The 12,251-nt window shown below is 44.0% G+C and overlaps 1 protein-coding gene across 1 annotated transcript; it reads left to right on the forward strand.

The window, feature by feature from the left end:
* Positions 1-333: 333 nt before the first annotated feature.
* Positions 334-10,431, forward strand: LOC146436914 (acyl-CoA (8-3)-desaturase-like). The gene is made up of 12 exons (XM_085063301.1): positions 334-760; positions 3,310-3,420; positions 3,833-4,030; positions 5,024-5,125; positions 5,288-5,416; positions 6,520-6,577; positions 6,926-7,002; positions 7,446-7,543; positions 7,838-7,934; positions 8,586-8,665; positions 8,786-8,911; positions 9,199-10,431. Exons 1-12 carry the CDS (start codon positions 542-544, stop codon positions 9,248-9,250), a joined length of 1,347 nt encoding a protein of 448 aa, XP_084919427.1. The 5' UTR covers positions 334-541; the 3' UTR covers positions 9,251-10,431.
* The last annotated feature ends 1,820 nt before the right edge of the window (positions 10,432-12,251 follow it).

The raw sequence follows: 12,251 nt of genomic DNA on the forward strand, positions 1-12,251 counted from the left end.
AAGACTCAAGAAAATACAGGAGACTCTGAAACCAACTGTTTGCAAAGTATTATCAATATAGAAGCCAAATTAACTGGAAATAACAAATGCTTTCTTAATGTGCTCTTTCTTTACTCCGACCTGATGGTATTTTAATCAATTATTTAGTTAAGAAGGACACATTAAGTAAACATGCCAGGGTCAACACAGAAAATTTCAAACACCAAGGACATCCTGAAGGTTTTGGGTGGTGATGAGACCATTTAAAGGTGACAGGTGATCTTCCCAAATTTCTCTCCTTATTCCTGTTCGTGTTCAGTGGAGCAGCTAGACCTTGCCAAGGCAGCTCGGAAAGGACAAGAAGCAGCAGGGCTTTCCTTCACCTGGGTGTGTCCAAGCGTCTGGAAGAGGAGGGAGCTTGGCAAGGGTGTGTTTGGGAGAGGAGAGCCAACCAGCCCTTGGGAGCGCAGGGAGTGGCTCGGAGTGGGGCTGTATAACGGGATGGGCCAGCCTCAGCCTGGACACAGAGCCGTGGTGCTGGGACAGGACAATTCCAGCCTGGATGGCTCCTCAGACCGGCCCCAGCGAGAAGGGCACGGGACCAGTTCCAGCCTTTCCACAGCTCTTCACCTGGGAAGAGGTTGGGATCCGCAACGGCCGCGGCCAAGGCAGGGAGCAGTGGCTGGTGATCGACAGGAAGGTTTATGATGTCAGCGAGTTCTCCAAGAGACATCCCGGGGGCAGCAAGGTTATCAGCCACTATGCCGGGCAGGATGCCACGGTAAGAGCTGGCAAAGAAGGGGAGCAAGGTGGTTCTGGTGGCAGGGAAGGAGGATGTGGTGGAATCCAGGAATCCTGTCTGGTGGTGGGAATTCTGTTTGGTGGTGGTTGTCACTGTTGCTTGGTGAGACTGCGAAAGCAGCACCATGACCTTGGGCTGCAGGACGTGAGGAAAAGTCCTGCAAATATATTTGAACACGGATCTGCCAGGGATTCCTGCAAAAAATCTTTGATCTAGAGGATTTCTCTACAGTTTGGTGCTTGTTGGCAGGAATAAAAACAATACTAAGCCGATCTCCCAGGCTATGCTGAAAGGAGACACTGGATTTCTGAATAGGCAGCAATCTGAGCACTTTAAACATGGCCATAAACTTGTGATGTGGGAGATTTAATTCTTGTCACGACAAGACTTTCTGACTTGAAGGAAGTTGCTTAGCCTGTCTCATTGCTCAGGTCTCAGCGTGCAGAATGGGATAGCACTTCCTAACTCCTGGCCCAAAATCACTTATTTTTCACATTTCATCCCTTGCACCCTGCTTGAAAATGGGGCAGAAAAATATCTGGTGTTGTCAGAGGAAGAAACAGGAGGAGTTTGAGTCTTGCTGGGTTTCTCCCAGGTTTACTGACCTTCAGAGCTTAGGCCAGCCTAGAGATCCTGGTGCCATCTCCTGCTCTTTCTGCCACCAGGCTTTTACAGAAGGAGTCAAGGAATGCAGAATGCATGGAATGATTTGTCCCCAAGCTATGTCCTCCCAGCTCCTGCATTTAAATGCTTCTATTTATAGACACCCAGGGGCTTTAATGACAGTGAATATGTTTAAAAAATTACCTTTGATCTTACTTGCTTTTATTATTACAGTAATTGCAATCTGATTTTACTTGATCTTCAAGGTGTTTTCCGACTTCTGGCTGTGCTACATCCCTTTGAAAACAGAAGAACCACAACCAGTAGCCAAAATTGTGTTTCTGTCTTTCCCTTGCTAATCTTAATCATTCTTTTTGCTTTTAAAATGCTGCTTGTTCATAAATTCTAAGAAAACTACACAGAAAAGCAGGACTGGAAGGTGTCCCTAAAAATTACTGGTGCAGGACTTTACCTAAAACCAGGATCCAGGATTTTTTTTCCAATAACTCTTGAGTACTCTAGTACTCATAATTGTGTATATATAGTGAGAATTTTCTTCTTCTGTGGGGATTATTTTGAAAATACAAGGCAGAACATTTAATTGATGTCGAATGTATTGTGTGAGTTATGTGCATTGCAGTTGGTAGTTCTTTAAGTTAATCTCTCTTAAGATGCTAATCAGGGCCTAAGAGCAGGGAGGAGAAAGGACGTGCAGGACTGAGAGGCTTTCAGTGATAAGGATCTGTGATATTGATCTCATGGAGAGGAGTTTCTGCTTGAAAGGATTCTGGCTCTTGTTTGCAAGCTACAGTATAGATACTTATGGATTACATCAGAATTTCTGGCAAGAGGGAGGGGTGTAAAAATGTATAAAGACCTGGAGGATGAGTGGCACAAAATCACAATGGAAAGATTTCCCAGTCCTCTGGGTCTGGACAGAGTTGTTCATATGTCACTGTGACAAAGGGTCAATAGATGTCTGTAGAAAAGCTCCAATGTCCGAAAAATCACCTTCTTCTGACTTCTTCTAGACTAAAGTACTCAGAGAGAGACTGTCTCCAGCCAAGAGGCCCCACAAGGAAATCCTCTGTCCTCTTCCAGGGAGTTGATCCTGACCAGACCTGTGCAGATTATTTGGGTCATGCTCATCCATGCTGATTTTCAGAGCTAAAATCAGCAAAATCAGACAGTTCAAAACAAGGATTTTTTTCTACCCACTCTTTCTGGAAGAAAAAAGGTTATGGCCAGCCTCTTTACCTTTCTTCTGGAAAATCCACCGAGGACGTGAGCTAAAGAAGAGTTTTGATTCATCTGGAATCTCATCCTTTATTCCATTGTTTACATTTGATTTGAAACTGGGATTTGAAATGGCTCTTGGACAGGCACTTTTGTGTCATTAGTATTACCCACTTCCCCAAAACATGAACCAGTCTGGAAATTTGGAGAGAACTGTGAGAGACATCCAGTTTGTGCTGTTGAATATGAGGCTTCGGCATCTATTTTTTAAGGCCTTAGAGTGACACAGATTGGATTTCAAAGCCTCATCCCAAGCATGGCAGACACACCTCATTCCCTGTTCCTGGGTCCCATCCCTAGGGCAGGGCTGCTGGCTGGAGCCTTCTAGGGACAGACTGTGCTGAAGCAAGCAGATGAAAGAACACACTTCCCTCTGCAAAGGGTTTTTCATCAAACCCTTTCATGTCTATTACCAGCCTCACCCAGGGCCTTTTATGAAATCTGGGTTGTTGAAACTCCTCCAGCTTCCTTGGGCCAAGCTCCAGTTGATGGCAAAGGGCGACAGGAGAGACAAAAATGGACAAGAGGAGCAGGATTTTGTGTTCTAATCCAGACCTGGGGGATGAGAGGCTCAGCCTCTGGTGTTCAGTCATATACCCTCTCTCACTGCTTCCCTTTGTGTCCCTCAGGATGCCTTTGTGGCATTTCACAACGACAAGTCCCTGGTGAAAAAGTACCTGAGATCTGTGCTGATTGGGGAGCTGGCACCAGATCAACCCAGCTTTGAGTCTAATAAAAAGGTGAGTGCCCTAGATTCCAGCGGAGGGAACGGCTTGGGATTCAGCATGGGAGGAGAGGGAAAACAGGAGAGGTAGCAGGAGTCAGCTCTGAGGGTGGGGGTGGGCAGGACGTGGTGGTGGGCAGGCATGGAAACATGGCTATCCCAGCATCACCAAATCCACCCCTGGGTGCAAGGAATGAGCTCCAGAGCTCCAAATCCTGCTCAGTTCTCCCCACTGGGATGTCTCAGCATGAAGGCAAAAGCAAGGTGTGTTGACCTCATGCTTGTTTTGGCACAGAGCCCCCACTGACAGAACATCTCTGCCTTCCATGGCTGCTTTGGGGTTCCTGGCTCTGCTCTGTGACATTTTCAGGGTAAATAGTGCATTAATACTCACTTTACCCACAGAAATCCCTTCTCTTTACCCACAGAAATCCCTCTTGGAGGATTTTCGGGAGCTGCGCTGCACCATTGAGAAGATGGGACTTCTGAGGCCAAATTATTTCTTCTTCTTCCTGATATTTCTTCACCTCCTGGTGCTGGAGGCTGCGTCCTGGCTTGTGCTCTGGTACTTTGGTATATCCCTGGTGCCTATCCTGGCTAGCATGATGCTCTTCACCACTGCCCAGGTAAACTGCTGACGGCTGCTCTGTGCTGCAGACGCCTTTGGCTCTTCCTGGTGGAGAGGATTGATGGAATGTTCACGTCCCAGGCATTGCCTCTCCTTAGATCCCATTATCTGGCTGAAGATGCCAAGCACGTTCTACGTCACAATTTTTGTTGCCTGCAGCAAATCTCGTTTTGCTGACAGGCTGCTCCCTTGGGATGGTGGGGTTGTTGTGGAACTGGCTCTTTCATAAGATGGGATCAGCTGATCTAATCGCTTACCCCAGCAAAAACAGGGAATATTCCATCCTCAGCTGCACTTTTGGTTGTCTGTTCCTTCTGTCTCATGGCTCTAGTGCTTGTTGAGTCCTTTATGGGCCATTTGTAATTTCCTAGCCCTGAACAGTTTTCTGCTGGATGAGTAAATCCAGCTAGAGAAGGCCAGGATCCATGTCAAGGTGGGTGTAGGGAAGGAGGGAATAGGGATTTGTGGCCCTTAGATGAGAGAAATCGAAGGGTGTGGCAGGGGAAAGAAAACAAGACTTGCTTATTAGCACTGAGCCCCTAAGTTTGCTCAGGTCTCCCTGGAGCAGATGCAAATGAGCTAATTAATTTAATTAATAGGTTTCATTTGCCTAATATCTGCTAAGGCAGATATCCCTCATGGAGCACTCTTGTATTTCCATGGGAATATGGAATGCAGTGAAGCCAGGGACTTGGAAATCCTTCCACTTCCTATCTGTTTACTTGGAAATTAATTATTTGTGATGGCAGCACAGAATTCCATGCTGTGACAGTGAAGTAAATCGCAGTGATGCTTTGCTGCTTTCCCTATATTCTAGGTGAAACCAATACCTGGAATTGAGCAGCTCTAGTGGACAGTGGTCTGGATGGAAGTTCCCAGCCCTGGGACTGTCTCTTTTCCCCACATCAGGAGGATGAAATTCACACTATGAAGTTACAGGGCAAATTATTGCAACCAGTTCTCTTTCCTCAGTGACCCTTTTGTCTCCCAGATTCAGATGGGCTGGTTCCAGCACGATCTGGGGCACTGCTCCGTCTTCAGGAAGCCCAGGTGGAATCACATCCTGCAGATCGCGGTGATAAACGTCCTGAAGGTACTGGTGGGAATGTTCTCTGGGGCTAACCGGGACTAAGCAATGGATGGGAGTGTCCCTAAATCCCGGCAATGTCACCTGTGAGGGAATTGCAATAAATAGAGATGCGATCCTTGATATTGCTCCGGTTTCAATCCCTGGTGTTCCCCTTTCCCCACGCAGGGGCTGCCTGCCAGCTGGTGGAACCACCTGCACAACCAGCACCACGCCAAGCCCAACTGCTTCCGCAAGGACCCCGATCTCAACATGCACCCTCTCCTCTTCAGCCTGGGAAAGACCCTCTCTGTGGAGGTCTGGAAAAGCAGATTTTAATGGCAGAAAGCTGGAGTGTGATATATATGTAATGTATAATGATAACAACCCAGACTGTGCCTTGAAACGAGGTGGCTTTTAAGGTCCCTTCCAGCCCAAACCCTTCTAGGATTCTGTGGTGATCCCCAAAGTGTTCCAAGGTCTGAGAGCCTCATGTTGTTGTGATGCTGAGGCAGCAGCTCCTGAGAAGCAAAGACTTGAAATGAGTGCTTAAGTAAGGGCCAGCACCTTGAAGGCAGCTGCAGGGGTGAGTCAGTCCACTTGCATTAGATGGTATTAGTGAGTCAGACGTTCCCTCTGGATCCTTTTGGCTGCCAGAGCTGTTCAGCACCCAAATCCTTCGGGGCTGGCGGAGCTGCAGCGCACCCAACGCAAGCGCAGCGAAGGATTTCCTAATCCTGAATTTTATGGCTTTCATAAAAAGAGAAACTATGAATAGATCCTCCCTGCTTCCATTACGGCTTCTGATAGCATCAGGATAGGCAAGGGCTCGTTTGCCTTTTCTTGTGCTTGTAATTCCATTTACTCAGGGGGTGATGAAACGGCCTCGTTGCGAGATACACCAACCCCTTTAGAATAAAGCCTCTTCAAGGCACGTGGAAAATTCCAGCTCTGCTGTCTCAGAAAGGCTCCAGCAATGGGAGATACAAAATGCTTATAGATGGAAAACTGTTGGCCTCAGCTGGGAAGGATTTTGTCAGAGATCTTGGGAAAGATCTCTTGTGTAGGACCATGAGCTGGCTGTGCTCCTCTGGGTCTGATGGAGTGAAAATGTAGGAAATCAGTTCTCATGACTTCCTGCTTTTTAAGAGGATCAGAGTTAGGCACACCAGGGATGGGCAAAATGGATTTCAGGGGTTTTGTTTACCCAGGTTTTTGTTTCAGTGTTGATCCAGTGCAGACTGAAGTTCTGGAAGTAGTTTACTTTATATCCTTATTATTTTGTCTTTTGAAGAATTATATTAACAAAAATTTGGGGTGATGTTAAGAAACCTTTTGTACAAATAGTGAAAAAATACAAGGTGAAGAAATAGATTTAATTGTGCTTTCTGTTAATATTTCAATATCTTTTCATTTTTCAGCTTGGAAAGCAGAAGAAGAAGTTCATGCCTTACAATTACCAGCACAAATATTTCGTCTGTGAGTATCCCCTAAAACCATGAGTGCATCTCCTGCACCCCCAAAATAAAGGTTTTAAAGATATTCCCATTGAAGTGACAGCTTCAGGAAGCTTCCTTCACTTTAAAGAACATCCACATGAGGAAAAATTGCCCCTAAAGTCTTTGTTTGGGTTATGAGACGTATCAAGTAGAGGGAAGAAAGGGATTGGGAAAGAAATGGAGAAGTGATAAGAAGAAAAGAGAAACAAATTACATGGATGCATGGAAGTTAATATGAGTGGAAGACAGCAATTTCTTTCTACTGGAAAGGAGAATAATTTTTATGATGCAGTGAAATTACAACTGTCTCTCCCTTTCTGTCCCTCAGTGTTGGCCCCACTTGCCCTCGTACCCTTCTTCCAGCTGTCAATATTCTACTTTGCAATCAAGAGGAAAAAGTGGTTGGTAAGCACTGCTTCCTTGTCTGGAAAACTCCAGAAATGTCCCTGTATTCACCTTCACCTGCTATTGGTCAGGCAGCTGCAGTGTAAGGTAGAAAAAAGGATAGGAAAGGCTGATTCTAGGCTTGCTGCAGCAAGAGAAAATTGTTTAGAAGAGGCTTTTTAGACTGTTAACAGATAAATAAAAGTAATCAGGAAATTTTCAGACTCAGAGTGTGATGACAAGGCTGTTGTCTGCAGTAATTGATGGTTGAGAGGGAATATTTCAGGGACACACCCACCTTGATGCAGAATGGAGCTGACTCTTGATAAATCAAAAAGAAATTTGCATATCAAAACATTTTTTAAAGCTGCGGTTCAAGTAAAAGGGAGAGGATGGAGGGGAGGGATTTCATCAACAATGGCTGATTTTTGTTCTGATTTGGTTGGGTTTGGGTTTTTTTACAGGAGCTGGTATTGGTTGTGACTTTCAACATCCGAGTCTGCCTCATGTACATTCCTTTAATGGGATTTAATACCTTCATGATGTACTACTGGCTGTCCAGGTAACTCAGAGCCCCTCCAGAGCCCCCATAATTAATATTTGTAATCAATATTGAGCTTCAGAGGGAAGAAATGAAAACGAAACTACAATTTTCTCAGAAATAAATAGTCCAGAAGAAACAGTTTAACTCTGGGGGGTTGGTGGTTGCTCAGGAACACCTGCAACTACAACTTTTGAGTGGTTCCTAACCTCCAAAAGTGCTTTTTTACTTGAGAAGAGACTGAGCAAAATGTTTTAATGGTAAATTTGGATGGGATTAGAGATGTCACAAGTGTTTCTGTGTTTATCTGCCCAGGTACTTTGAGAGTACTTGGTTTATTTGGGTGTCCCAGATGAATCACATTCCAATGAACATTGATTACGACCAGAACAAAGACTGGGTGTCTACTCAGGTGAGAAACTCCTTTCTTGTGTAATACTGGGTCTGCAGCTCTGATTTACAGGGCAAACACTTAGATTTAGTGCCAGTGAGGTTTGTCCTTCCATCCATTGACTAAATATTTCTGTGATATTCAAACCATTTCAAATTTTAGTTGGAAAACAGGGTATCTAGATTTTAAAAAATCCTGTCTTTTCACTCAAAGGCATTACCATATTTTTCACAACACTTTTCCTTCCCTATTATAGAAAAGTACTGGTGTTATAACAGTCAATCTCCTTTTTGGGCCAGCTAAAGGGAAGCAAAGGGGGACACCTTTATTTTTACCCTTCAGGCTGGAGGTTCACTGCAGATCAGATAAAGGTGACAAAATTGCATTATAAAAATGAGCATGTAAATAGACCTTTGCTCACATCCATCCTGCCTCCAGCAGTGTAATCCCACATATTGAGTTTGAAGCAGTTTCCTGTTTTGTCAAGGGAAAAAGACTCATTCTGGCTGGTCTAGACTGTATTGGATTCCTCAGGGCAATGATGGAATCCCTGACTTTGCCTTGATTTTTATGCTAGGTAAGGGTGGGCAGTGGTTTCTGGGGGTTCAGTTGTTAGACCTACAAGAAAATAAAATCTAAATCATGTGGGGTTTTGGATTTTTTCCCTCCCAGCTCCACGCAACCTGCAATGTGAACCAGTCTGTGTTCAATGACTGGTTCACTGGGCACCTGAACTTCCAAATCGAGCACCAGTGAGTATGACCCTGGGGGAAAGAGTGGGAATTATTTGGGACAGGGGGATATTTTGAACAGGGAGGACAGGGAGTGGTGCAAACTAAATTTTACAATCTCTCCCTCATCCCATTGTGCAGCCTGTTCCCCACAATGCCTCGGCACAACTACTGGAAAGTGGCTCCCCTGGTGAAAAGCCTCTGTGAGAAGCATGGCATTGAGTATAAAAGGAAGACTTTGCTGACAGCCTTTGCAGATATTTTGCAGTAAGTATCAATTACCCAGGCAGCCATGTCAAATCAATGTCCAGGCAGAGATCAAACCTAGTGTTTATTTAAATTTTTCTGAAGGCACATTAAGTTTTAAAATTTCAAAGCATTTTTTTCTCTTCCTTAAATCCTCCCAACTCATTCCCAAGAGTCAGATTTTGCTATGAGGTGCCCATGCAACTTAAAATCAATTTTTTTCCTCTTATTTCTTTAGCTGCAGTTTGATTCCCACAAAGTTTAACACTGTCTGCTCCTAAGTGATTCTTTCCCTTCTGTTCCTGCAGTTCCCTGAAGGATTCTGGGGAGCACTGGCTCGAGGCATATCTGCATGGATAGAAACTGGCAACTCTCCAAGGGAATCCCTTCACCAGACAACTGCTGCCAACAGCCAGGACACACCATCCCTGTGTGTCTTCAAGCATAGGAACTCAGGAGCTGGGCAAAGTTAATTTCAATAAGAATCAACTGGGAAAGTGGCTTCAAGATACACTTTTTCCTTGTTCCCAACCATGAACCTCTGGTTTTTTCCTGCTCTCCATCTCAGAATTCAGAGATGGGCTTTTAAACTTGGGGAGAAGTAGCTCTTGAATCAGCTTGATCAGTTTAACTTTTTTGGAAGTGCCAGCTCGTTGCTTATGGAAGAAGTTTGAAAGGAAATGCTTCACAGAGTCATAGAATCGTGGAATTATTTGGGTTGGAAAGGACCTTAAGGATTATCTTGTTCCACTCCCTGCCATGGGCAGGAACACCTTCCACTATCCCAGGTTGCTCCAAGCCCCAAACAGCCTGGACTTGAACACTTCCAGGGCTGGGGCAGCCACAGCTTCTCTGGGAAACCTGTTCCACTGCGTCACAATAAAGAATTTATTCCTAATATCCAATCTAAACCCACCCTCTGTCAGTTCAAAACTGTTGTGCTTCGTCCTGTCCCTGCAAATCCTGGTAAAATCTCTGTCTTCCTCACAAGCCTCTTTCAGTATTAAGGTCTCTGTGAAAAAAGCAGGAAAAGTGCAGGAAGTCAGGAGAAAATTAGGCCAGGAGGAATTTTTAAGGGATATTCTAGAACAGATCAAATAAAGGTGCAAAGGACAACGTGGTCTGGGGCATGTCCCTGTCACTTCTGACCACGTGTGGACCCCTTGCTCCGACTATTAAGTGTTACAATCACTTCTATTCATGGATTGCATGGGCAGGCAGATCAGCTGGGTTACACCTGCAGGAGCCAGTGGGAGCACAGTTTGTATGGCATGTGGTATTTATAGGTATAAATACGTGGCTCTGTTTTAATTGAGTGCTGACTGTGGTGTCTGATTGGATTTGTGGTACAGACCAGCTTTGAATCAGGCTGAGAAGCTCAGGCACTGAGGAGTAGGTCCAGATTTCAAGGGTATTTAGGGTACTCTTGCTTTTATATGTATTACGTTTTATCCAAAGGTTTACCTCTTGGTGGTTTAGCACAATTAGTAATTACAAGATAATTATGAATAAAGTTCTTTGTCACAATTTTTCTGATTGAAGTCAATGCCTCTTTTAGAAATGTGCGACCTCTGATTAATCTTGCTGATTTTACAAAGGAATTATGATTCAATGACATTTCCTAATGCCACATAGAGCAAATATATTAAATATATTCCATAATGGGACTAGCAGAACCCATGAGGTGCTGTACCCAACTCACTGACCCAAACCCATTAAGGTTTTCATGGCAAAATAGTAGTGGCAAATTTGCCACCTGTAGTGGCAAATAAAAAGATAATTTGCCCATAAAAGCAAAGACCATGTAGTTCTTCTCCTCTGCCATTCACACCCAGAATTTTCAGTGGATAAATCACCCAAAGAAGGAAGATATGGAGATTTAAAAGCAGCTCATTTGTGTTACAATTTACAGACACCAACATCCCTATTCTGGGTAACAAGATCAAGCCCAACAAACAAAGCAGGAGTTTGGACTTTTTATCTTTGCCTTTGTTTTTTTCAGAACAACTCCAGTTCTTCTTTTTATTTATATTTTTGTGTGTAGGTGTAGGTACCCATTACACTGTTCTGGTTATTTCATAATAATGGCTGACAGATGCCTTTGAAAAGGGTCCTGTTTAAAAAAGACACCTGTTATTAAAAAGTGCTTAAAATGTAGTTTGGAAATCCCTGCTAAGTATTACCTACAGCAATTATGCATTCCCAAATCCAGGGCTGGTTAGAATGGTGATATCCATAATTATTTGCAAAAGCAGAAATATTTTACAAGCAGTTGAGGGCTAATACTGACTTAACATGATGCAGGGATTTCATGGTACTACATGATGACATTTTAAAATTTATGTCCTGCTGAAGATAATATAAATATTAAGAATTCCTACTTTTTTTTTTTACCAGTGAGAATTGAAAGCTGTGCTGATCCTGAGTCCCTCTGAAATCAATACAAGGCTGAATCAAAATGGTTCTTTCTGGTGTCAGTCTCATAGATCAAACTGATCATTTGTAGTGTTTAATTAGAATTCTACTTATTCGACTGTCATTATTTATTGAGTCTTTTTTCAACCTGCTTTTAATTAAAACATTTCTGTCTCTATTTGTCTCAACAGGCTGCTCTGTGTCGATAATAATTTCTTTATCTATTTAATAAAGGTTATTAACAGTGGAGCTGGCTTACCTTGGCTAAATTCTAACATGCTTCACAAACTCCAAGGGGTCAGGTGAGAACTGTAACACTGCCTGAAAGACAATACTTGCCATCTGGAATACCTGGAAGAGACAAGGAAATTAGGGAGATGCTTTGCAGAATCCTGCTGGCTGCAGGAGTTTGTGCTGAGATGCTGCTGGAAGCGCTGTCCCTTATCCAGATAGAGCAAAAGCTCTTTTGTACCTTTTTGTTCTTCCCTCGGGTTCCAGATTTAGAGATGCAATTGGATAAGGTGGTTTGGGTGGAATCTGACGAAAAGGATTTAGAAATGGATTGAACAACTCCCTATTCTGCTGCTGCCTTGCTCTGTGTGCAGCACCTCAGCCTAGCACCTCTTGCCTGAGTGTAAAACTATTCACTTATGCACTGACTCCTCTCACCACCCACCCCTACAAGAAATTCCTTCTGTTTTACTGCCTGTAAACTCTACAACTCTGGGGGGCAACTTGTTGCCTGACTTGAAGGAAATGCCAATTTGTATATCTGTAAAGAGAGAGCCAGCCAGAAACAGAGGTTGTATTTACACTGAATTCTGACCAAACAGGAGACTTTCTTCCAGCTTGCCACTCAAAATGCCTTTTGCTCAGGTGCTGCCCACAGAAGGTGTGTTCTGCTATTACTCCAAAGCCCTCGAAGTGCTGAGCTGTTCTCGCCTGC

Source organism: Lichenostomus cassidix, chromosome 5 (assembly GCF_008360975.1).
Source record: "Lichenostomus cassidix isolate B80296 chromosome 5, HeHo_3.0, whole genome shotgun sequence".
Lineage (NCBI taxonomy): Eukaryota > Metazoa > Chordata > Aves > Passeriformes > Meliphagidae > Lichenostomus > Lichenostomus cassidix.